Genomic DNA, 25,960 nt, shown 5'->3' with positions numbered 1-25,960 from the left:
TCGTGCAAAACAGACGCCTTTCAATTTTCTCCCATTGAATTATAATAGAGAGGCCGCAAAATTGACCTGACCTTAGGTCACCGATATCGAAATTCCGAGATACACGTTTAATAGGTTTTTATACACGCTTTTATAGGATACACGAGATACACTGTTACTCTCATCAATCGCTGAAAGTTTCAAGGCAATCGTGCGGTCGGTGTAGCCATGACGAACATTCTAATTTGTTTCTGACCTGACCTTGAGAGACCTGGGTCTGAAATTTTCACAGCATGTGCGGAAAAGATGCACGAACAGGTGTGTTAAAAACGGCGGCGCGGAGCTGCGAAAAGCCGCCGGGGGGGGGGGGGGTGTTCAAACACCCCCCGGCCCGGCGCGGGTTAAGATAGAGCAAAACAAAAGCACCAGTGAACTCAGCACGTCAAGGCGTGTCGAATGATATACTTTTTTTGTTTGCTTAAGTGTACTTAAAAGTGTAGGTATTAAAGTGTACTTAAGTGCACAACTTAAGTAAAACTTAAGTCTTAGGAATGGTTGAAATGCTTAATGTTGCATATCATTCGACTCAGCTGTTCAAGAGGAACAGAATGATACCATTTTGAAACCTGTTCTATTATGTGACAAGTTATCGGCACAAACGTCATTTGACCTGAGTTGACCTCATTTGACCTGAACCTTAGATAAGTACACCAAACAAAGAAACACCGAGTGACATTATGTTAAGTACTGTGGTATCAAAGAACAAAAGGGATACAACGAAGCGGACATCTCTATATTTTCCGAATAGGAGTTATTTGAATATTTTCCCATAGGCTTAACATTACGACGTAATGACCCCTAACTGACCTCAGGTCAGTGACATAAAAAACGAACTACATATTATACAGCTCGGTGAACTTAGCACATCCTGAAAGTTTGAAGGAAATCAGTCCAAAACTGTGCGTTGGACAGGTACATAAAAAAATTAAATTTGACCATAACCTTGTACCCGTTTTTCTGACATGGTGGCCTGACCCAAGGTCGACCGGACCTGAAATTTGCAGATCACATGAAAAAATGTTGCCCCATAGGTTGTGCCAAATTTAGCGGCGTTGCGCGCCGCCAATTTTACGCTATCTTTGAAAAACCTTAGGGGGGGTCGCATCGACCCCCCTGCCAGGGTGAGGGTTAAGCTTTACTAATAACGCTAAGAACGTCACCAAACATACAGAGGCCGTCAAAAAGTAAGCCATTTGGAGGCCCCCTCGATAGAGAAAAGGCCCCCTGGCAAGCGGAACACGGAGGCCCCTTTGAGCCCGGGCCCCCTCCCCTGGAAAATCCTGGGTGCGCCCCTGGAGTGGAGTGACTCTTTTTCCCATGCGCGTTCAAAATCAGGAACGGCATTGCATTCTGTTTGCAGTGTCACCACAGCAACATTTGCAAAATTACGTTTATGTTTCATTGGACATACAAAAAGTTCTCCATCGACCTCCATTGAGCTTTTTGGCAGAATAAATCTCTGTTCAATTCTGCGTAAGGGGAACGTAAAGGCAGACTGCGCACTTGTGCGCAAAATCGTCCGTGAAGCTTTATCTCCCGAGGCGTACCTCCCCGTCGCTTCGTTAGCACCAGGTCGGCTCGTCAGTCGTGCAATCGCTTATCCTAATAAATGATGGTAAGAAGTAGGGTTGCGGAGTCGTGGTGGCGCCAAATACGACTCCGACTACGACTCCGACTCCTGACTCGTTGCCATGACTCCGGCCGACTCTGTCTCCGACTCCGGACCCCTGCCAGTGTTTCGGAGTCGTGATGGAGCTGTTCCGATTCGGACCGACTCCGACTTCCACTGCGGGCTCCTGACCGACCCCGACTCTGACTCCGACTCCTGGCTCGTTGCCACGACTCTGGGCGACTCTGACTCCGACTCCGACTCTGACTCCGACTCTGACTTCGACTCCGCACCCCTCGTAAGAAGTAACTGCTCGCCCCTGCACCTGGAGTATGGATATCGTGCAAACGTGTATGGATATCCTGGAGTATGGATATGGATATCCACTGACAGAACAGACATACAGACATGCTGTAAGCGCCAGTACACTGCCAATACCATGGCAAATCAAATGGCTATCTATGGTTTTTGATCATCTTTCTACATTTTCCAAAATCTTGAACTGAATGTTGACAATTTCTCGTGACTACTTCACGACCATGATGCATGCATTTCTGAAATTGATCTTTTTTCAACCAACCACGTACTCGTATGATAAAATAAATGTCACCATCGTGTTCTACGCCCAAAAGTACCCATAAAACATGTGTCATGGGCTGCGAATAGGTACCAGTTTTAATTTTCGGGGTTATGTGCTTACCTGATTGACCTGACTTTGACCCTGGCCAGTGGCCTATATGTTTGACTGACCCCTACATTGATCTGACTACACTGATATGATACACTTATATTACACTTACACTTATACATAGCACTTATATGAAGGGTTATGACAGTTGTGACAGTTGTGACAGATTGTTTAGGACCAACTGATGACTGAATTTATTTAGGATGACGATATAATCGAAACGCGAAACGCGAGGCACCGATTGCGTGGTTCTAAAGTCCATGCTACTGAAAGCCCGATTTAAGTGTTTGACCTGACCTTGACCCGACCTGTGACCTCGAAATTCAACTTTAAAGTATTCATGTGAATCGTCTCGTCGCGTTCTTCTTTGGTTTGCCGCCTCGTGCGTTTCGCTGCGCCTATTTGTTCGCGAGTTATCGGCTGGGGCCGTTGAACGCCCCCCCTCCCCCGGCAAACGGCGGATGGGGAAATACCCCAGCAACTGCCGGGTTAATCTGACGCATGTTTTGTCATTTGATCGTCATCTTATTTCTTACTTTTTTGCCCAATCTAAAAAAAAAATCATAAATACTCTTTCTCCAAATTTTTGACCCTTTATGACCAATAGTGAGACACTGTGCGTCACTACGTTGATATTTCTCGCCCTAAAGCAGTGGTCGGCAGGTCCTCCGGGGTCGTGCCCCCTTTTTTGGCGCCAGGCAGGGCCATTACCCCCACCTGCCAGACCCCATTGGTGATACAACCAAGGTTGCTGAAATTCCATACTTTTCCGTGACTCTTTGGATACCATATCTGCGAGAAACCGCAGGCCCCCCTCCCCTGCGGCTTCTCGCAAATATCTCAAAAACGTTGGCACAGAGCGCCACCATTTTGGAACAATTGATCATACATCGTTTCTGCACATGTTGTGAATATTTCAGACCAGAGTCACTCAAGGTCAGGTCACCAGATCACGTCAAGTGACCTCACCTCAGTAAAGACTGTAACGCCTGCTTTAGCTGCATTGAGTGACAGATCTCTTTCAAACTTTCAGGAATTGATAAAGGCAACAGCATGTACAAAATTTGTATCTCGGAGATTTGATGTCGGTGACCAAAGTTAAGGTCAATTACACGCCCTCTCCCATTATCAATGGGAGAGGACGCAAAGTAAATGGTAGAAAATTGAAAGGCGCCTCTTTTGGACCAGTGTCATTCCTAACACTGTGACACTCTTATTTACAAGCAAACATGACCGCTGAACCGGAAAATTGCACCCGTAACCCCGCTGTATGTCCCTGAGGTCATTTCAGGTCATGAATGGTATAAGGCATGCCAGAGCGATGAAAATGCCTTAGATGTGTTCAGCTCGACGATACGGATCGACTGATGTGCAACAAAACCTTCGATGCTTCTCGACGGGAGGATCACGATGCTGATAAAAGTGAGCTCTTGCGCAAGTTTTGAGTGACAAGTTATCTAAGAAAAACTATCAGCAAGCAACGTACATTTTGGCAGTTTTTGTCTCCTGCAGGCTAAACCGTTAATCTTCGGTTGAATCTGAGGGCAGGCATCAGAAAAAAACGTTAAAGAGAGCTATCGAATGCGTTTTTCCGCAGCGCTGTAGCTCTATCCTTTCCTGAGCTATAGGCCAGTTTGTCGAAAACTGTCAAAGGTTGACCTGGAAATTAGCAAAATTTTACGTTCGATGACCTCTGTTGACCTGACCTTTGATTTGACCTAAAAAGTGACCATATTTTTTCTTCATCATTTCTTACGCTCTTTCGATCGCCGACTACGGCATTTCGCTAGTGACCCAGGAGCCAAGTTAGTAGGGGGTGTTCAACCTCCACCTCCAGCAGGGCGTAGAAATCCAGGAGCCCCAGCGGGGCGCGGGTTAACCCCCATACGTATAGAGGTAGCGGGTATTTTTCGGGAATAGATCACGTTAAAAGGGTCGGATTACAAAAAAAAAAACTGTACCATCGAGCCGATCATTTTTATCTGTCCTGAAAATGGCATGACCTTAACCCGAATAACCGTTGATTTGTGAGATCTTTCTTGAGATCATGGCAGGCCAAAAATCTCACTTCAAGAAGTTACAGCAGGACCCGATTAACCCGGCAGTTGTTATTGACCTATGGAAGGTCACCCAATGACCAACGACCTTTAATTTGGGTAGCAGCGGCTGCTTATCTTCACAGGCAATACGCTCAATTTTTCTGCAAAGCTCCAGCTCAGAGACCGAGATGCCCAGGTCAGGGTGCAATGGACGACTCCTCTCCCTTGCGTTAGAGACTGTGAAAACGCCAATAGAAGAGCGCCGGTTAGTACATGACAGTTACTTTCAACGACTGTACGGAATGGTGAGCAGCTACATGAAAATTGACATGCGCCAGCTAATCAGTTCATGCTTTGTGCGTTTGACCTCGACTAATCTTTGAATCCTGGGGCACAACAGTTGCGATGTTTGTCCCATCAAGGGAGCCATTAATTCTAAAAAAGATGAGGTTTTCTCAGCGGCCCTCATTACCCCCCGCCGAAGGGCGTCATTACCCCCAAAGGGGGCATGCCCCACCATTTGCCGACCCCTGCCCTAAAGCATACCAACAATATCCATTCAGTAATAGCAGTATTCAAAACATGTTCAAAATGCCTCGCGATATCGATAGCATTGCGAAAGACATAGGCGACTTATAACATACTTGAAATGATGACGTCACACATGCGTGACGTGACGTGACCTCGTCATTTCTGAGTTACTGTATGATGCACGAAAGACACCGGCATACCTATGCAAAGTTTCATCGCAGTCGGTCTACGCATTAACAAGTTATGGGCAAAACATTTTTTTTGCGTTGACCCCCGGCCATCCGTGAGGCCGTTTCCAACCATAGTGCGGCGGTCGGCCGGGCGGCGGCCTGCGGGGGGGGGAGGGGTTGCCGGGCGGCGGCCGGCGGGGCGGCCAGGCGGCGGGCGGGTCGTGGCAAACGGCAGGACAGCCAGCGGAAGCGTCAGGTGTGACGGTGGGCTGTCGGCGGCGGCATGACAGCGGTGACGACGAACGTAGCGGGCGTGACGGTTGGGTGTGTCAGCGGCGGCGTGACATGTTGGGTGACGGGCGAGGCAGGGGCGGCGGCGGCAAGACCGAGGTCCGGCGGCGGCGTGACGGTGTAAATGACAGACGAACAGTCCGTGTGACAGAAGAGGTAGTCAGCAGCGGCTTGACCACGTATGACAGACGGGACAGGCCGTGCAACGGGCGAGATAGTTGATTGTCAGCGGCGGCGTGACAGCGTATAAGACGGCACAGTCCAGGCGACTGACGATAGAAGCCAAGCTAGCGGCGGCGTGACGGCCTAATAGCAGACGGGAAATCTCACCGGCGACGGGTGAGATGGGCGTTATAGTAGGGCAGGGCGGACTGGCCGTCCGAGAAACTCTCATGACATAGCAAAGGAGCAGTAATCGCTACGTGATCGCCACGGCAGTAATCGACACACAAGTGGAGCGTGGACCACTCTGAAATGTTCAACACAACAATACGAGGGGGCGGTAGGTACGCCGGCACGGAGCGCCCGCGGGCCTAAGATTGCTGGTAGTGGGGTCGCTCGTGACAGCCTGGACACAATGGGGAGACGCCAGCAAGCAAAGGCGTGACTTACCGGATGCCCTTTCGCGTGTGGAGCGTCCAATCTCCGGGAGATGATCGCAGCGGCTTGAGCGCGCACGCACGAAAAACATGAGCGGCCGCCGTCTGACGTGCCACTCACGCACTGGAGGCGCCCGGCGGCCGGCGCAGTGTCCTCGCCAGGCCGGGCGGGCCGTATTTGCTTACCCGACCGCTGCGCTTATCTAGCCTCCTATTGGCGCCCGCACCCTCTGTGGCCGGCTCCCTCATATGCCGGGCATCTCCAGGAAACGGGGGGCCGGTTGCACCTCTAACGCCAAGCGTTAATGTATTTTGCACGGAACTGACGTGAAAAGACCATTTTCGTTTCAGGAATAAGACGAAGCCTTAACTTTTATTACGAAAAGTTTGCTTAAAAATGCACAGCAACGCGTAAGGAATAGGTACAAATTCGATCAGTTTTTGGAATTTGGAGAGACTTCTTTTCTTTGAGTGTATGCACTTCCCGCAGCGTCGCCTTTCTGGATCCGCAGTGCGTGACCAATGTTTTTATATTACTTTGTTGCCCCCTCACATTGCCCTACTAGACGATTAACCCGCGCCCCGCTGGGCTATTCAGCCATACGCGCCCTGCTGGGGGGGGGGGGGGGCAGATTCTGCCCCCCTGTCTAACTTCCGAACCGATGGTCGTAGAAAGACGGGGAAAACGGCAATCGAAAGCTCTCAACAAGGCGGATCTTCAGAGCCCAAATTTTTTTGCTTAAGTAGGTCAGAGGTCAGGTCAAGGTCAGGTCAAGGGTACAAAATGCAAGTTTCTACAGTATCGGCCTTGCACCGTAGTTGCCGAAGAATGGGCTGAGACTGATTGCCCAAAACGTAGACTACCCAGACAATATTCGTTGCACACAATGTCATTCAAAGGTCAAGGTCAAGGTCAGGTCAGGTCACCAAAAACAAAATATAGAAAAGGGCATGTGCGACACATGTTTTATGGGTCATTTTACTCATGGAATTCAATAGGCACACTCAATAAGTGATATGGACCACCTCTGGATGAATTTCAGGTCGAGGTCAGGTCAAGGTCAGGTCAAGTGAGGTCAAATTTAAAGTTGGTTGTTAAGGCCTAAAAAGGTGTCTATCCGATGCAGTTTTTCACGGCGAATCGAATGGTGCTATTTTTATTTCCGTGCGAGGTCTAGAACTTCCAAAAAAAATCATTTTTCAAAATTTTTGTGTGTCGTGACGTCATAAAATTTTGAAAAACTCCCACATTTTTGAACCGATTCTTCTAAAAATTGGTATGTAGGTGCACATAGACCACTTCTTTGACATATATTCCGGTTTTTTCGATAAACTCAAAATTTTGGATTTATAAATATTTTCCCAAAAAAGTCAGTTTTTTGGAAAAATTTTGGCCAAAATCCAAAATTTTCAAAAAACCGAGATGGCCATTTGATAGACAAAGTAGAATCACGTATAACCTTTTTTGTTACGTCTTGATTCCTTTAAAAATGAAGAAGTTAGCGGCGTTTGAAATTTTGCCGTTTTTTAGGCGAAAATGGCGAACATGACGTCACTAAAACGTCAATTTCTCAAAAAAATTTCCAAAGGATTTCGCTCAAATTTTCAGGGAACGTGTCAAATTGATGTATGATAAGGTACTGAAAGTTTGACGTCGCTGGCGTAACGCGTTTAGAAGTTATTGGCGAAAAACGGGAGGGGGGGGGGCAGATTCTGCCCCCCCCCCCAGCGGGGCGCGGGTTAAACAAATATAAGATACAAACCTCCAGCGTCAATGCTACCTAGCACAAAATTTTGCGCTGAACCTGAGTCCTTTTTTGGCATTTTTAACATTTGGCATAGGTCGAGTCAGGTCTGGTCAGGTCAACCGGTAAGTGGTACGCCAGCTAGCCAAAGAAGGTGTTAATCGCCAGTGACAGCTTCATAGTTCGTAACATGTTGCATTGGCACCAAATTTAGGCACTTCTCAAATGTTCAAACAAGGGCGGATCCAGGGGGGGGGGGCAACGGGGCCATGCCCCTCCCCCCAAGACGGTCAAAGGGGGGGGGATACTATCTTTTGGCCCCCCCGGACATAAGTCAAGAAAACTAAAAAAATAAACATTCTCAAAGTTCCTATGCTGAAAAACTGAAATATTGCTTTGATGATTGAGTGACCTTGGGGCAAACGTGAAAAACTCTGCCAACCAGAGTCAAAATGGCCTGTGCCGGCGAGAGTTAACATGTAGGAGAAATCGACATGATATCACATTTTTATTCGCATTCATAGGCACGTGTTCTGTATTGTGTACTGGTTGGTTTTTGTTATGTTGCCGCCGTCTCACTCACAAGCACTTCTTCATCAGACGGACTGTATTGGATCACGGCCGGTCAGAGAGTGACCATCAGTCGGTCAGCGGCGGTTCGTCTCGACCGCGCAGCTCCCCGACCTTCGACCCCGCCCCCAGGCAGTCGGTCGGTCAGCTGCGCCGAGCGGCGGCCCAGCCGCACGAATCGGGCGGTCACACGAGCGGTCACACGAGCGGTCACACGACCAGCACATGCAGCAAATAGACGGCGCTCACAGCACTCCTCGCCCTTTAACAAGTTTTTTTTTAGCCAGCCGAGCAGAGCGCCGCAAGGCCGGCGCCGCTTCTACCGGCTCTGATGCACGCGCGCCACGATTGCCCTCGCATGTTGCTCGCTTATTATAATCACTGATATACGGAAAACGCCCCCTAGCGTCCATCACACATGGCACTGCTGGACCGCGAAGCTTTCCCGGCTCCGTCGGAGGCGGCACCGTCACCCGCGCATCGAGGGGCCCACGCTCAGCCGTCACAGAAGCAGAGCCGTCGGCCAGCAGATGATCCACGTGGGCGAGACGTATGCGACTGTCCGGCAGCCGCACGCTGTACGTCAGTGGGCCTCCAATGGCGACGACGACAGCGCGCTGCCATTTCTCGGTCGCTGCTGGCCGCAGATCTCGAACCAAGACAGGTTGACCTGCAAGAAATGATCGTGAGACAGTGTCGACAGGCTCATGTCGCATCCGCGCTGCAACACTGGGCTTGAGGAGCGAGAGCTTTGTCCGAGGCAGTCTCCCAAAAAGCAATTCGGCGGGTGCCCGGGCTGTTGTGACGCATGGAGTCGTTCTGTATTTTGCCAGAAATTGTGCTACTGCTGTGGTTCTGGGTCCTGCATACCTCTTGAGGAAAGCTTTGAAGGTACAGCCCACCGCTAAAGTAATGTAGGGTTTTACCAATCTCAACGGTTGGCTTTGACTGGCGATTGTTTAATGCGGAGTGATCGAAAAGAAGATGTCAATAGCTAAAATTGCAGCTGCAAGGGTGACGATACATATAAGCTTCATTCAAAGTTTCATTGTAGTCTGGCTAATCGTTCCTAAGCTTCAGAAGCAGAACATACCAATGACTGAAACCCCATATTACTTCTGCTGTGGACTGTACGTACCAGAGACTCCGCCTGCCCGTTTGGCGCTGGGTGGTACGGCGGTGTCAGACGGTGATGAATATCTCGCGCTGCCAGGTAGCTCTGAAACTCTCCAGAGGTAAACGGCGGGCCATTATCTGACACCAACGTCACCGGAAAACCATGCGTTGCAAAAATGTCCGTCAACACTTCGATGGTCTTAGTAGCCGTTGTGCTAGACATGTATCGCACTTCTGGCCATTTTGAGTAAGCATCAACGAGCAAAAGGTAGGTTTTTCCTTCAAAAGTGGCAAAATCAATGTGGACTCTGTCCCAAGGCTGAACTGGGTATTTCCACGGGTGTACATTCTCTGGTTTGGGCATGTTCGCGTTCTCGACACAGGACGGACACGAACGGCATACTTTTTCAATATCTGCATCTAGCCCTGGCCACCAGAGGAACACCCTAGCCAGTGACTTCATCTTATGAATGCCAACATGGCCTTCATGAAGCTCCTTCAGTAGCTGAGCTCTATATCTGTCAGGTATGACTACCTTCTCACCGAGCTGTACGCAGCCGTCGATTACGGTGAGCTGCTCTCTCCGCTGCAGGTACGGCTTCAACCGGCTGTCGTTCGCGTGCCCGGGCCAGGCGCCGGTTCGAGCCCAGCCGAGCACCACGCTGAGCACCGGATCCTTGGCGGTGGCAGACGCCACCTGGGCTGCAGTGACAGGCAAGACGTCATCAACGGCACAACAGCCCTCCTCAACGTCCTCCAACACATGCACGGCTCGATCACATGTATCTGGCCCCGGCAGTCGGCTGAGGGCGCTACGTTCCGACTGCCCGGCAGATATTCTATATCGTACTGGTACATGCTCAAGAATGAGTGCCCACCGCTGAAGACGTGCTGCAGCCACAGACGGAACTTGTGTGTGTGGTCCGAAAATGTGACACAGCGGCTTGTGGTCGGTGACTAGCGTGAAGGAGCGGCCACACAAGTACTGATGCCACCGCTTGACGGCAAAGATTATGGCCAGTGCCTCCCTCTCTATTTGCGCATACTTTCTCTCGGCCTCTGTCAGTGTACGAGACGCAAACGCGATCGGACGCTCCCCCGACCCGTCCACGTGCACCATACACGCTCCCAGGCCGTACGCCGAGGCATCACAATACACCTTGACTCGCTTACCTAGATCGTAGTGAGTCAAGCAGCCAGCGTCTGCGAGCATGGACTTTACCTCAGAGAATGCCTCCTGGCATTTTGGGGACCAGTTCCACACGGTATCTCCCTTGGTGAGATCGTACCAGGGTATATTGAGTGAAGGGTAGGACGAACTTTGGTAGGAATTTCTAGTATAACTACTAGAAAACCTACTATATGTGGTCGGGACTAGCAAAAAGTTAGTTCAAACTAGAATATGGTAGCGCTTATGGTTGGCAGTCGTGACGCGCACGTGACATTCATTTCTGAAATTCCTTAAATAACAGGTTTTAGGGGCCGATTAGTGGGCAGATACATTCAATTAGCTATTAATAATTGATTATGCAAACATTCAAGAATCTACATCATTCAATTCTAGCCAAAATCACGCGGCGCTCCCAGGATTCGAACTCACGACCCTCGGATCCGTAGCCCGATACGCTACCGACTGCGCTACCGCAGACCGCGCGTCGATAATCGGAGAGGCGGATCGCGGGTGCTGGCGTGCAGAGAAATCTTTACCCTGTACGCCGTAGAAGATCGGCTGGGTTTCGTGAAAAATGGTAGAGGAATTGTCGAAAGAAAATTCATCGATCTATCATTTGAGACCAAGAACCATAGATTCCTTCAAAGGGTGACCGAGATATCGCTCGCCGAAAACAGGCCATTTAACATGTAAACCCTATGGGCTGGTAGGAAATGTACGCCGTGGAGCAGCAGTGCTACCAACTAACTTCGGCGGGGGCCGAGATCGTACAGCGGTCTGAGGACGGTGGACAGATGAGGAAGGAACTTTGCGTTGTATGTGACCATAACCAGGAATGTCAGCAGCTCCTTGGCGTTCTTTGGTGCCGGCATAGCCAGCATGTCTCTCACCTTCTTTTCGCTCGGTCGCACTCCCTCGGTGGTGAGTGTATCCCAAAAACTCCACAGACCTCTGGAAGAAGCGGCACTTCTCGCGGCGCAGCCGCACACCGTACTGCTGAAGGCGACTGAGCAGTTGTTCGAGGTTGTCCACGTGCTCCTGGCGAGAGGATCCGGTCACCAAAATATCATCAAGATAGCACGCGACACTCTTCAGACCTTGCAAAATGCTATCCATCGTTCTTTGCCAAATATTGGGAGCAATATTCAGGCCAAATGGCAGCCTCCGGTGACGCATCAGCCCTCGTGGCGTATTGACCGTAAGCAGTTCCTGATTTTTTTCCGAGACGCGTAGCTGTTTATATGCGTTTGCTAAGTCCAGTTTTGTGTACGACTCTCCCCCCGAGAGGCAGCTAAACATCTCCTCCGTAGTCAGATACAGATACAGATACAGATGTGTATTCATCTAGGATCCACAATAAAAGTGGCTTTTCACCAGACACGTAAAACCAGATAAAACGGGGAACATATAGACAGTACGAGTAGGCATAGATATCACTGGCAAACACAAACAAGCGTGCGACTGGAACAGGTTCAGACAGCTACTCGGCGTCTCGACATGATCACACGCTTCACATTGGCGCGAAACGCTGGTATATACGGGCTCAACTCGGTACCGTTTAACATCGCGACTCCTCTAATACATAGTCGACGTCTCCCCGTCTCTGTTCGGGCCCGTGGCTGTGTTATCAGCCCTGCGTTTCGGGTGTTGTATATCTACCGACTATCTCATTCCACCTGGATGGAAGCACGCGATAGTGACACCAATACCGAAAGGCAAAGCAGGGAACACGCCAGCAGACACGCGCCCTATTTCCATTTTACCAGGCATAATGAAAATAGTTGAGCGCATAGTTCAAACCCAGCTGATCGACTACCTATCCGAGCATTCTCTGCTGGCAGCCGAACAACACGGGTACAGGAGACTGTACTCCACAGAGACGGCCCTCAACGTCATTACTGACCGCATTCTTCAGTCCATGGACAACGGTGAAATTTCAATTTTGGTCTTACTGGATCTTTCAAAATGTTTTGATGTCGTGTCTCACCAAAAACTCCTGCAAAAACTTAGCCTATACGGTATCGACACCGACTGGTTCGCTAACTATTTGGCTGGGCATGTGCGACAGGTCAGAGTCCGCGCCGCTGACGGCTCCAGTATCACCTCCCGACCGAGAGAAAACACCATTGGTGTTTTCCAGGGAGGTAGTCTCAGTTGTGCCTTGTACATGCTTTTTGCTAACGATCTCAGTCTGCACATGCCCGACGGAGTCACCATAGTACAGTTTGCAGATGACACTCAAATTTTGGTCACTGGAAAGAAACGGGATTTGGATTGTATCATTTCACGCACTGAGGCCGCACTCGACGCCGCCTACCGATGGTTTTGCCACAATGGCATGAAAGTTAACGCCGCCAAAACACAGATGCTGGTGTTGGGCACACCAGCTATGTTGCGTGGACTCCCGCCCGTCACTGTCAACTTTTGTGGTTCAACTGTAGTCGATGCAGGGACGGTGAAGAACCTCGGACTTTATCTCGACCGCCATCTGAACTATCAAGCTCACATCACCGCCATGGCATCAAAATGCACAGGAATTTTAATCGCTCTCAGTCATGCCCGCCACGTGATGCCAGCAAACACACGTAAGGTAGTTGTTCAAGCCCTAGTCATATCGATCGTGCGGTATTGTATAAGCGTGTATGGGTCGTGCGGTGTGACCCAGATGGCTCGTGTCCAGAAAATTCTCAATTTCTGTGCCAGAGTCGTCAGTGGCCGTAGACGCAGCGACCACATCTCTGACGTCATACAGCAGCTCGGCTGGCTGCGGGCAGACGAATTAGCCGAGTACCACACTATCTGCGCAGTCCACCGAGCCATCACATCGGGTACTCCTGAACATATCAGTGATACCATCGGTCCTGTAGCCCGCGATAGTCTAGTCGGTAGCGGATACGACTGCTGTTTGACATATCTGTTAACTGTGACTTTAAAGTCGGCACAGATCCGCACATTTCCTCCCGGCTTCTTGACAATTACCAAGGGTGCGGCCCACTCGCTCTCCTGTACCAGGTAGAGCTCACCTTCCTCCAGCTGCCTGTCGAGCTCCTGGTTCACCTTCTCCCTCAGTGGAAACGGTACCGGCCGGCTCCGGAAGAACCGTGGTCTGGCATTGTCGTCCAGCTCGATGTCAGCTTCGATGCCTCTGATCTCCCCCAGCTGATCGGAGAACACATCTTCATATTTCTCCTGCAACTGGGAAGCAGACATGCACACTGTGTGAACGTCACGTCCGTGAAACATTCTATTCCAGTCCAGCTTTACACGGAACAACCAATCACGGCCTAGTAGCGGGTACTTGTTACGCACGTTCACCACCAAAGCTGTACAGGTCCCGCGGGTTTTAAGCGTAGGTTTTGCCTTTTTGGCTATATCTTTTTCGTCTTCAGCTTTGTAGGCTTGAAGATGTGACCGATTTATTCGTATAGCTCCCTTCCATGATCATGGAAAAAGGTTTGATCGTATGCCGGCTAGTTTCGGAGAAATTAAAAGAAAACCTCAAAATTCGCTGTTTGGGGCATTCTGACCGCGGCTTCCCTGCAGTCGCCTATGACTACAGTGGTGCCACCCAACGGGTAGGACGCTGAAACACAGAGGCATGAATGAATCCAGCGCGTGGTGAGCGGTGGATAGAGGTGGGACTCGGCAGAGGCTACCACTGCGGCCCGCACAGGGCGTCCTTGGACAGCGGGCGAGCCTTCGGGCGGTGAGGCCATAGGTCACGACAGCCAGGCGCTGTTTGCCATGAAGGGAGGGGAGGCGCTCGCCTCAGCCAGCCTCGCCTCAGCCAACTCAGCCGATTTGGTGGTATAGTTCGTTTATTTTCAAAAGGACGCTGGCTCAAAGTTCAATATCGAAGCTCTCACGTGAGTTTTGGCAGCTTCAGTGTCTGGCCAAGAATTTCTTACCGAAAAAATAATCGATTTCAAATTTTGCACGGTAAGTAGCTGGAAATTGTTTCTTAAAAATGAACATAATATGATGACGTCACTGGTGGCAGCAGGCACCCAAATGCCCGTGCAGTGGGACAAGTGTCAACGAATTTGAGTGAAACTTAGTTTTTCACTGTTGCCGAGCTTATAATCGAGTGAGCGGTTCCGTCCATGATAGTCATAAGTTAAATTGAAATACATTTTCGATAGCATGACGTCACCGCTGTTATCATATCTGCTTCCAAAACGCCCATATGGAAATTATCGGGAAGAAATCACATGTTAAAATTAGTCGACGTTCGATTTTCTCAGGTTCAGTTTTTGCTCGTTTTGCTCGCTAAAACACGTGCTTGTTCGAAAAACATACTTGGAGCCAGCGTCCTTTTGAAAAAAAAAAACGAACTATAGTGGTGGTGGTGTGGGAGGGGGGGCAGGGGAGAGGGGCTAGAACGAACGGGATAAAATAGAATGGAAATGTCGTGCCATGGTCAAATTACAATATTGTTTACCTAAAAAGCATTTATTAACATTACGAAAGAACTCATCATAATAACTTGAGAAATATACAGGAGATGTTATTTATCGATATTACCGTTTACTTTTAATGGAAACCCTACTTCTTATTAGGGGTGATAAAATGAACCCCTCTCCTTGGTTCTTCCTGAACAACTCGCGTAAGTAGTGGCGGATATCAGCGAAGCTTTCAGTGCCGTAAGTTATTTTTTCTCACCATAAGTAAATAAATACCTATGCGGTCAGGAATCATGATAAGTTCAGACCATCTGCACTTGACAGTTTACACCTACCCTGAAAATTGCATGACCCTGACCAAAATGACCTTTAATCTGTGACCAGTTTCTAGAGTCCATTTACATTATATTCTACTAGAATTCGGCGTGTCAGGTCTCATTAACCGTCCGTTTCTAGACTTAAGATTAGAAATGTCCCAACAAGTGAAATTACGTTTAGTCCCTTGTGTCTTATTTGGCCGGGACTAGCAAAGGAACTTGGCCGGTGCCTTCAGGGCTGCTTAACTACAAATTTGCCGATCTGCGGAGCGCATGGAGCCAATCTATAGCCAGGTTCAAAACCACTAGGAATGACATTGCGGCACAGCCAATCTTCAAGGTTTCCGCGTCCCTAGAATATCTGCTGTTTAGCTGCCGGTTTCCGGTCACATGGCCTAAAGGCGACGTCACTAGCGAAGGAAATGGAAACACGTTGAACAGGCTAGCTGTGAGAAGGATTAACGTTCATTTTAAATCCGTGCATTGTCGCTTGATATCTGTACCGATCATTTTCTAAAAAGGCTAATTTCTCTCTGTCTCTCTGTCTCTCTGTCTCTCTGTCTCTCTGTCTCTCTGTCTCTCTGTCTCTCTGTCTCTCTGTCTCTCTCACTCTCTCTCACTCTCTCTCACTCTCTCTCACTCTCTCTCACTCTCTCTCGCTCTCTTTCACTCTCTTTCACTCTCTCTCACTCTCTCTCACTCTCTCTCACTCTCTCTCACTCTCTCTCACTCTCTCACTCTCTCTCACTCTCTCTCACTCTCTCTCACTCTCTCTCACTCTCTCTCACTCTCTCTCACTCTCTCTCACTCTCTCTCACTCTCTCTCACTCTCTCTCACTCTCTCTCACTCTCTCTCACTCTCTCTCACTCTCTCTCACTCTCTCTCACTCTCTCTCACTCTCTCTCACTCTCTCTCTCACTCTCTCTCTCTCTCTCTCTCTCTCTCTCTCTCTCTCTCTCTCTCTCTCTCTCTCTCTCTCTCTCTCTCTCTCTCTTTCTTATACCGAAAGCTCCATAAAAGCTCACGATAACAACTTCTAGGCAGGTCTATACCCTTCCGACTATTGGGTCATTAAACTGACTTGGAAGGTCAACGTATGACCTATGATCAACGAATGACCTATGATCTATAAATTGGGTATCATCGGCTTCCTCTCGTCATGTGCAACATGCTCCCTCTTTTCAAGAAGCTCTGGTTTGATCAAAAGCCGATCAACTGTGGGGCCTGATCCATCCCCGCCCAAATATTATCGCTTGCGAAAACGCCGATATGGGTGCGAGTTATGACATATTCCTATATAAACATTAAAAAATATTATGCTTTGTTTTTTAGTGGCTTACGTCGATTTTTTTTTCTAAAAAAAAACACAAAAAATCAGCATACAGTGATGTTACTTAAACTTTTACGCCTAGGTTCCTTTTTAATAATACTGCAATTTCATTCAAGCAACATATTTCTTGGTCAGTTTTGCGGCAAGTTTTTGGAAATATAGTGCGAGAGAAAGCAAAAATTTGTTGTGAAACAACCTCCAGTCTCAGCAGGTCACGGTTAACTCTCGCCCCGTTGGGGGTGGGCAATATAGCCCCCCGTGTATTTTCCTGAATAGCAAGAAAACGGCGGCGCGCAGCCCCGCAAAATTTTCAATAGCTTCCCGGGCATCAATTTGACACTCACACAAAACTTCAAGTCTTAGGTTAACTTAGGTCAAAAGTTATTGAGGTCAAACTGAGGTCATGTTCGAGCAAAAAATGAGCAAAATAAATCTTGAAACGCTCACAAAATCTTCAGTTAACAAGAAATTTCAAAGCTCTCTATCTGGTCGCGTAAAGAAAAGACGGCGCTACAAAACTGCAATCTGGGATTTCCAAACTTTTGAGCTTTTGACCCCCCAAATTTAAAAATTGGTCTCTTATAAAAAATAAAAGTTTTTTCGAGTAAAAAAAAACGGAATATCTACATAACAAATTGTAGATCGATGCCTCCTTTTTTGGCCAAGTTATAGCGAAAAAGCTGTTCAAAACTGATGACGTCAATTTTTTAACTAAATTTTTAACAATTCTAGACCACGTAGCGCAAAACAAACCACCATGATTAGACTCCCCGTGACGAGCTGCATCGAATCGATACCAATTTTATGCAAAAATATCAAATTAGAAATTTGACCTAATTTGACCTGACCTTCACCAGAACATAACCCAAATTGGCCCCAAGGGTTGCCTGACCCACATAATCGCATTTGTCATGTAAAATGGACCAGAAAACATGCATCACACAATAGTTATCTTCATATTGTGACCCTCAGTGACCTGACCTCTGTGACTTGACCTGGTATCAGTGACCACAAATAGCAAAATATGTGTTTGACGAACAATTCCCCATCGAAAATTGTCATTCATCGATTCCTTATCAATGAATGACTTGCATCTTACTCGATTTTACAACACATTTCTTGAAATGCCTGTAAACGGTGAAAATTTGACATTTGACCGGAACTGTGACGTCATCGGTTTGACCGAGGTCAATGAAATTGAGCCAAAAGGTATTTCCTCGTTGGTGCCATCCAACACCGTTTGCTGCTTGTCGTTGTTTTGCGTGATCTCGAGATCTTAGGGGGGGGGGCAAAATGCCCCCCCCCCCCCAATGGGACCGATGCTCGGGTAACGGGGCGCGGGTTAAATGTCAGAACTGTTCCCAAGAAATAACATTGCAGTCGTCTCCCGGCCTCGGCTGAAACTTTGGACGACTACCTATGAATCGGCCCGCTGCCGGCTCACCCCGCCCGCTGGCTACGGGTGGCCTTGACCGTTCAATGCCAATTGGCCAACGGCCGAGGTCGTGCGCTGGTCAGCACGCAGAGAGGACGGGACGCGGTACTGCACATGTGAGTGACCTCTGACCTTTCCCCGTCCCCTGACCGCATGCCGTGTCGCCGGCCCAGACGATAGAAACCGTTTTTAGCCTCTACGCAGGCTGCCACTCTAACCCCTCACTCCCCACTTTACTATGTGCCGTAGTACGCGCTCGCGAGTAACTGGGCGGAGCAAATGGTCACCGATACAGAGGCGGAACTGGTTGCCCTCCCGCTCGCCGAGCGACCTACCGCTAAAACCCGCGAGACCTGTACCTGTGAACTGCTGGTCATCGTGCTGAACATGAGCACGCATCTCTCCACACACGTCAATGGCGTGCCATCATACTGTGACAGTCTCTTTTTTTGTGGCTACCAGTGGCTCTGAGTCGTACCCAAACACTCTCTCGAATACATGCTCTGGAATCGTAGTGATTTCTGCACCCGTATCTATCTCCATCTCTAGCGGCTTACCGTTGATTATCAGAGTCGTAATCAACTTACCGCCTCGGGGTTGATGGGTGTGGAGCACCGAATACTCATCTCCAGAGTCCTCTTCCAGTTCTCCAGTCTGATGGACCTCTCGTCCACCGGATCTTCCTCCTTTCTGGTGCCTGTTGTCCGCTGTGACTGGTCCTCTTCCGAGCGGTCGACTGGAAAGGCCTGACCGCGCCCCCTCCCGACCGGATGGTCCAGGCCGCGACCCTCCCTCGGCACCGCCGGCCGGGCCACTGCGGCCGCCGCACACTGGTCGGAAACGCCCTCACGAGAGGCCACGGGCGATTCCGGAGTTTCGGATTATTTTTTATATAGATCGATTTGAAATTGATCAAATTATTATACTTAGGCCAAAAAAACTAATCCGGGTGACCAAAAATAGCTGTAATCAGCCCCCGAAGATGGGGTATCCCAGAACTCGGAAATTGACGCGGAGCAAGAGGTTTCTTGAGCCGGATATTCAGAGTCTTACTGCTGATAGACATCAAATTGAAATCCCACATATTATGCATCAAAATGTTCGTTATGAAGTTGCCGACTGGTCAGTGCAAAATTTTTGGTATACTTTTTCCCTAACTAAGATGTACTATAGCTTTTTTATGAAGGCTCTCCTACAGTGATTCTGGAATATAACTGCAAAGTTTAGGTAAGGAAACAACAGGTAGTCCCATCTAGTTCCACTCTGATTTTTTGTGAGATGAAGTAGGATTTAAATTTACACCAGGGCAACATAAAAGCTAACTGCGCATATTTGCGCAAAATTTGCAGGAGCCGCTCTTCCTACCCAACTACCGCCCGCCCCGCCCCAGTTTCGGCTCGGCCGCCGCGCCCGGCTTACGCTGACCTGTGTGGCCTGCACGCATCCATGCGTAGTTGACTGGTCATTAAAACAGATGCGCTTGAGTTTATGAATTTTGTGAAAAGCGCGTTTTATGTATGCATTTATTTATGCATTGACATCAAAAGCCTTCCACATATTGCGTGGCAATTAAGGCTTGCATTTAGAGAGCCTTGCAATTGATAACCATCACTCGGCTGAACAAAGTGGAAACTGAAACCTTCGTGAATATAAGACGCTGCAAATATAGGACACCTGTCACTGACGTCGGGTTACCTTGGGCCGTCTTTTTACATTAGATCACAATTCCGGTATTTAACCCTGGCCGGACCGATTGGTTTTCTACATTGACCGGGGAGGGTTGGTACAACTCCCTCGCCGTTTCGCCTCTAATTGAGCTAGAGCCTCGCGGAAAAAAAAACAAGCTTGTGTGCCGTTATAAGACGCAAAAATTAGGTACTACCCGATTTTAAGGTCTTAGGTCAGCCAGTGACCTCTTAGGTCAGGTAAGTGCCACAAGGCACGGGCTCGGTTTTAGGTTAATTACTTTGCCAAAAATGGTCGCACTGCCGCGATTTTGGCATAATCGTGTTTGTCTAGCTCAGGCGCGTTGAATGCTATACTTGGTGTTCGGGTGAAGTCAACTTAACCCTCGCCGGCACAGGCCATTTTGCGTCCTTCGACGGCACAAGGGGGGGGGGGGGAGGTTGGTACGACCCCCCCTCGCGTTTGGCCCCTGATCGAGCTAGAGCCTCGCGGAAAAAACGAGCGTGTTGCCCGTCACGAGAGAAAGCCGATGATACTCAATTTTAAGGTCCTAGGTCATCGGGTGACCTTCCAGGTCAGGTCAATGACCCGAAAACCGGGAAAATCGGGACCTGTTAGAAAGTCGTAAATTGTGGCTGCTATGTGGTTTTCCGGGGTGCTGATCACGAATATCGTATTAGTTTTGATCAGAGATGATGTCTTTAAGCATTTAGACCAGGTCGGGTCAGGTCAGGTCAGGTCAACCGGTAGGGGTTGTGACGGGTATTCGTAATACGTGTCAACCGCCTCTGACAGCTTCGTGACATGTTCCGAAGGCGCCAAAACTGCTTCGTAAATGTTCAAATGGTTGCTAAATTGAATTCAGCTCCAAAAACTAGCCTAGAAACATGTAAAACTCGAAAAAGTGAACCGAGGTCACCCGAGGTCACCAAAGGTCAATGACCTGACCTGACCTTCAGGTGACCTTGACACCCATCCTTATGTATGGGAGCAACATCAAATCACATGTTTGAACGTTTGAAACCACGAAAAGCTTGCAAACGCGCGGCTAATGCGAGCTGACATACGCCGAATCGCGATTTCGGCCAAACATGCTCACGGAAAAGAGGTCACAGGTCAAAGGTCATTAGAGTCAGGGTCATGAAATTTGAAGGGTAGGTGTAAAATTGATCAATGCGAGGGTACTGAAAGTTTCGTCGCGATCGGCCGCTTTTTACGCGAGTTATTCGCGAAAAACCTTAGGGGGGTTGCATCAACCCGCCCTGTGCCGGCGAGGGTTAAGGTGTTAACCTCGGGTCAAGGTCAGGTCGGAGCCCCTCAGGTCACGAAAATGGTTGAAGGAGGTCATATTGCATATCATTCGATTCGGCAGGCCTTCCTGAGTCCAATGGTGGCTTTCCCGACTCTCTAGCTCCATCTGATCAGGAGTTATTGACGAAAAACTTACATGGCCTTAGTGACGTCATAAATGACGTCACGCAAAGTCAAAAATGCTAAAGTCAAGCACTGGACCTTGCAAGGAGTGCATGAAACCATTCCCGGTGCCCGAATAGCAGCTCCCAATTTCCCTTGTTGACTTAAAGTGGTGCTAGATCCTGTATTATACTCAATTATGACGTCATAACTTAACAGATTCACGTCATATATTTCGTGCTTGACATCCAAATGATAGCTTACATATGACAGAGAAGGTATGCAAAGTTTTATGAAGTTTGCTTCACTAGTTGTGGAATAACAAGCAAAAAACGTTTGCGGAAAGGCCGCTGGCCTCTCGCTGGAGCGTTTCCGACCAGTGTGCGCCGGTCGGGTCACCGCGACTCGCGGGTCGGCCACCAGGCGGCAGCACCTCACCCGCCGCAGCGCCCGCTCCCGGGTTCCTGCAGACGGCTGCCAAATGACCGCGCAATCCACACGCAAAGCAGACAGTAGGGGAGAGTGGGGCAAAGCGGCCACCCTAACGCTTCTTACGATACCGACGCTTGATTTCTAAACTTGGAAAGATTCTTTCTATACCAATGTGATCCCTATTAAATTGCCTTTTATTCCAACTGCGTTTCATTTCCAAAGGCGTTCACATATGGGAGATATTGACAAAACTTTAAACCTATAGCATATTGGCCACTTTGCCCCATCCCTGAGGCAAAGCGGCCACCGGCGACTTCTCAAGTCCCGATATGAGAAACTGAATAGTTGCCTCATATACGACTAGGGTATTTGATGGTGACAATGTTTAAGCGTGGATGGATGTTTACTTAGTTATCTTCCCACCTGTAGATAAACAAATAAAGGATTTTCATAGAAAAACATTTAACTGCATTATTTGGTAACTCTTGTAACCGAAAAATGGTCAAACTGAATGCCTGACGACACATTTCGATATAAATAATGTTTTTATCCAGATGGAAACAAGTTATGGCCAATTGGGGGCTGGCCACTTTGCCCCGGCCACTTTGCCCCGCGCATACCGTCCGAGGCAAAAATATTCCAGCTCAGCTATAAGTGGAGTAAAAAGCATTAAAGGAAGACTGCCACCTTCAAAAAGTTTTCTCAGATCGGCCTATGATTTATTCCCTGGACAAAACAAAATTTTAGAATTCACCTGACAAAGTATCATCACGTGAATCGCGAAAAAAAATGTCGATTATCATACAATTATCAATCGGTTAATGTCTAGCGACAATGTTTACACATCACTAGACTTCAAGGTCATAAGATTATTACATTTTATTTGAAAAAGTAAGGTATTTTATGATTTACTGATATATATGATTTCATAAGAAATTGGCCATGTTTAATTTATTTTGCATTTAAGTTCGTAAAACATTTAAAAATCATGGCTCATTTGGAATGGGTCTGGCCCATGTTAAACCCCATTTCCCACACTTTTTTGGAACAAATGAACTACTGAATATATAAGTTTAACTTTTATTTTGACACTCCAAAATTCTTCTCTGATCTCGAAACAATCAAAGTTTTGACATATATTTACCAAAAGATAAGAAAATTAATGTTTCAAAGTTATCGATAAACAGTAGAGATGTCGGTTTTCTTGGACTAAAAAAATGGCATCAAACTGAACTTTGGTCTCCGATTTCTCGCAAACGGGTTCGAATTTCGGAAAACCGACTTCAGTCTGGGACATAGGTGGCTCAGCTCTAGTGAAAACCGTTTTGTGGAAAAAAGGTGGCAGTCTACCTTTAAAATTGGTAGGAGTCATGTACGATAAGCACACAATGCATGGACAAGAACGCTTATAAAAATTCCAAATGGTTATGGAATAAGATAACATTTAAAAACTGTAAACATAGTTGGTAACCTGGCAAGAAATGCTTTTCCGTGTTTCACAGAGCAATGGCGATGAGCGTGAAACCACGGTCTGGCTCATTCGAACGGCCGCGAAGAGAAGTATAATCAGAAACCATAAATTGGAACTGACGCCAGATGTGGAGGGCTGAAACGATGGGTGGCCGCTTTGCCCCGGGTGGCCGCTTTGCCCCACTCTCCCCTACGCATGAACCGACAACGATTCGCAAGATGGGTTGAGCTACCGCATCGAAAACATGATCTGCCTAGAGACCCAGTAGATACAAACTCCACCTGGTGATGGGTCGGATCTGCCGTTGAAGTCGGTTGCGTCGGGTGAATCGCCGCGGACTCCCTGGCGACCGCTTCATATGACCTGGCGTGCTGAACTGCATCCTGCAGCGACAGTGACGACACGCACAGCAACTCCTTCTGACACCTGGCATCATTCAGTCCACACACGAATTGATCACGTAGCGCAGTATCAAGATATAATCCAAAACTGCAGTGAACCGCGAGCTTCCTGAGAGAAGCTATATATTCGGCAACAGATTCTTCACTGTTTTGTTTCCTTTGAAAAAATATGTATCGCTCTGAGATCTCAATCTTTGCTGGACTAAAATGAACCTTCAAAACATTCTTGATCTGTTCAAAAGAAACCGCGTCCAACGTTTGAGGACTAATCAGAGCCTTGACTTTCTCAAATGTGGACTGACCAACAGAAGACAAAAATATGGCTTTCTTCTTACTCTCTGACCGGACCTCATTAGCGACACAGTAAAACTCAAATCTTTCCAAATAATCAGTGAGTATCTCAGATTGCGCATCAAACGGTTCCAGTTTGCCGTGAGCAGGCATACTTTACCGAGCTCTTCCTCTCTGAGTTCTTCCCCTCTCGTCGCCACTGTTATGTTGCCGCCGTCTCACTCACAAGCACTTCTTCATCAGACGGACTGTATTGGATCACGGCCGGTCAGAGAGTGACCATCAGTCGGTCAGCGGCGGTTCGTCTCGACCGCGCAGCTCCCCGACCTTCGACCCCGCCCCCAGGCAGTCGGTCGGTCAGCTGCGCCGAGCGGCGGCCCAGCCGCACGAATCGGGCGGTCACACGAGCGGTCACACGAGCGGTCACACGACCAGCACATGCAGCAAATAGACGGCGCTCACATCTTATTTTCCACAAAGGAAAATAAGATTGTCATTAGGCACTTTTTTAAAGAAAAGGGTATTTTCAACCCTTGTCATGGCCAAATGTGTGATTCTTGTCAGAAAACTGAGGAATGATTATAACAACACTGAGTATAATCAGCTTCAGCTTGAGAGATTTCAGAAGCTTCTTAATAGCTGAAGCTTCTTTATAGTTCATTAACACTATTAACCAGGAGCTTTCTTGTCTCATGCCTGAATGTATATGGATTTAAACCTCGCCCGTATTGGCGTTTTGTCAGCCGCGAACGTATAACTAGGGGGGGGGGGGGTCCGTTGCCCCCATTGCCGTTTGGCCGCTGATCGAGCTAGAGTTTCGCGAAAAAAACGAGCGTGTTGCCCGTGACGAGAGGAAGACGATGATACCCAATTTAAGGTCCTAGGTCATTGGTTCATGGCTGACCTTCCAGGTCAGGTCAATGACCCAAAAGTCGGGAAAATTGGGACCTGTTAGAGCGTCGTAAGTGTGGCTGAGCTTTTTCGGGGTGCTGATCACGAATATCGTGTTAGCGTTGATCCCAGAAGATGTCTTCATTCATTTAGGCCAGGTCGGGTCAGGTCAACCAGTAATGGTCCTGCCGGGTATTCGTAGTACGTGTCAACCGCCTCTGACAGCTGGGGCATTCCACGATAGATCGTACCAGGCCCGTCACCCTCATCTCTCAGATTTTAATGAAAATCCGTCCTAGGGGTAATCATAGGCCCCAAAGACGCCTGGCAAAATATCAGACTTTTCAGATCAAAACTTTTTGAGTTATATTGCATTACATTTTTTAAACTTCGGTTTGTAACGGTGAGTTTGAGGGCCTATAACTCAAGAACGGGTTAACCCGGCAGTTGCTGGGGTATTTCGCCACCCACCGTTTGCTGGGGGGGGGGGGTTAAACGCCCCCAGCCGATAACTCGAGAACCAATAGGCGCAGCGAAACGCACGAGGCGGCAAACGAAAGAGCGCGACGAGACGCTTCAGACTTCAGGACTTCGCAATGGGCGCCTCTCGCCATAAACTCTGTCAAAACGGTGCACAATCCATCTTATAAGGCCTACAAGAGTGTCAGCTCCATGTAGGGGTCAGTCAAGCAAAGGTCAGGGTCAAGGTCAGGTCAACCGGGTAGGCACATATCCCCGAAAATCAAAACTGATATTCGCAGCCTGTGACACATGTTAATACGTAATTTGGGGCGTAGAACACGATGGTGACATTCATTTTATCATATGTGTACGTGTTTGGCTCAAAAAGTTCAATTTAATAAATTCATGTATCATGGTCGTGAAGTAGTCGCGAAAAATTGCCAACATTCAGTTCAACATGATGGTTGCGGGTGCGTTTACTCCGGTATGGTGGTATCCTGTTCATGTGGAACCGGCAAGAACGCGACTGAAGAGAATCATTATCTCAAACAAACGGGCAAGCCAGAGGCAGCGTCAGTTCCAGCCAAAACGTTGAACAATGATAATTGAAATCTAGGACGCATTCACAGCATGCAACTTTTCAGTTGATAGTTGCATGATGCTTTTCATGATGCATGATGAGGCTTTTCTAAACTGTTATTTGAGTCAGATATTTTTCATTTGGCACGTTCAGTTTTGGTGGGTTTTATCGGGTCGAAAAGAATCAGAAAAGAAAAAAGAGTTGAAATGGCTCCAGACAAATGACCAAAAATATTTTCCTAAAAATAAAACTTAGCTAAACGTTTATAAGCAATAATTT

General features: G+C 48.2%; 2 protein-coding genes across 2 annotated transcripts in view; one reads left to right on the top strand and one right to left on the bottom strand.

Annotated features, from left to right (window-relative positions):
* LOC122379422 (intraflagellar transport protein 74 homolog) overlaps positions 1-25,960 on the top strand; it is a 439,917-nt gene that overhangs the window by 37,298 nt on the left and 376,659 nt on the right. The window lies entirely within an intron of this gene.
* On the bottom strand, positions 8,304-18,829 carry LOC122379425. The gene is made up of 4 exons (XM_043361641.1): positions 18,642-18,829; positions 13,592-13,763; positions 11,459-11,606; positions 8,304-10,099 (listed from the first exon to the last, which is right to left on the bottom strand). The coding sequence occupies exons 1-4, from the start codon at positions 18,678-18,680 to the stop codon at positions 9,937-9,939; spliced, it is 522 nt and encodes a 173-aa protein (XP_043217576.1). The 5' UTR covers positions 18,681-18,829; the 3' UTR covers positions 8,304-9,936.

Source organism: Amphibalanus amphitrite, unplaced genomic scaffold, assembly GCF_019059575.1.
Source record: "Amphibalanus amphitrite isolate SeventyFive unplaced genomic scaffold, NRLGWU_Aamphi_draft 000077F_arrow, whole genome shotgun sequence".
In the NCBI taxonomy this organism is placed as follows: Eukaryota; Metazoa; Arthropoda; class Thecostraca; order Balanomorpha; family Balanidae; genus Amphibalanus; species Amphibalanus amphitrite.
The sequence above is the reverse complement of the archived record's forward strand: the minus strand, read 5'-3'. Positions and strand labels throughout refer to the sequence as shown.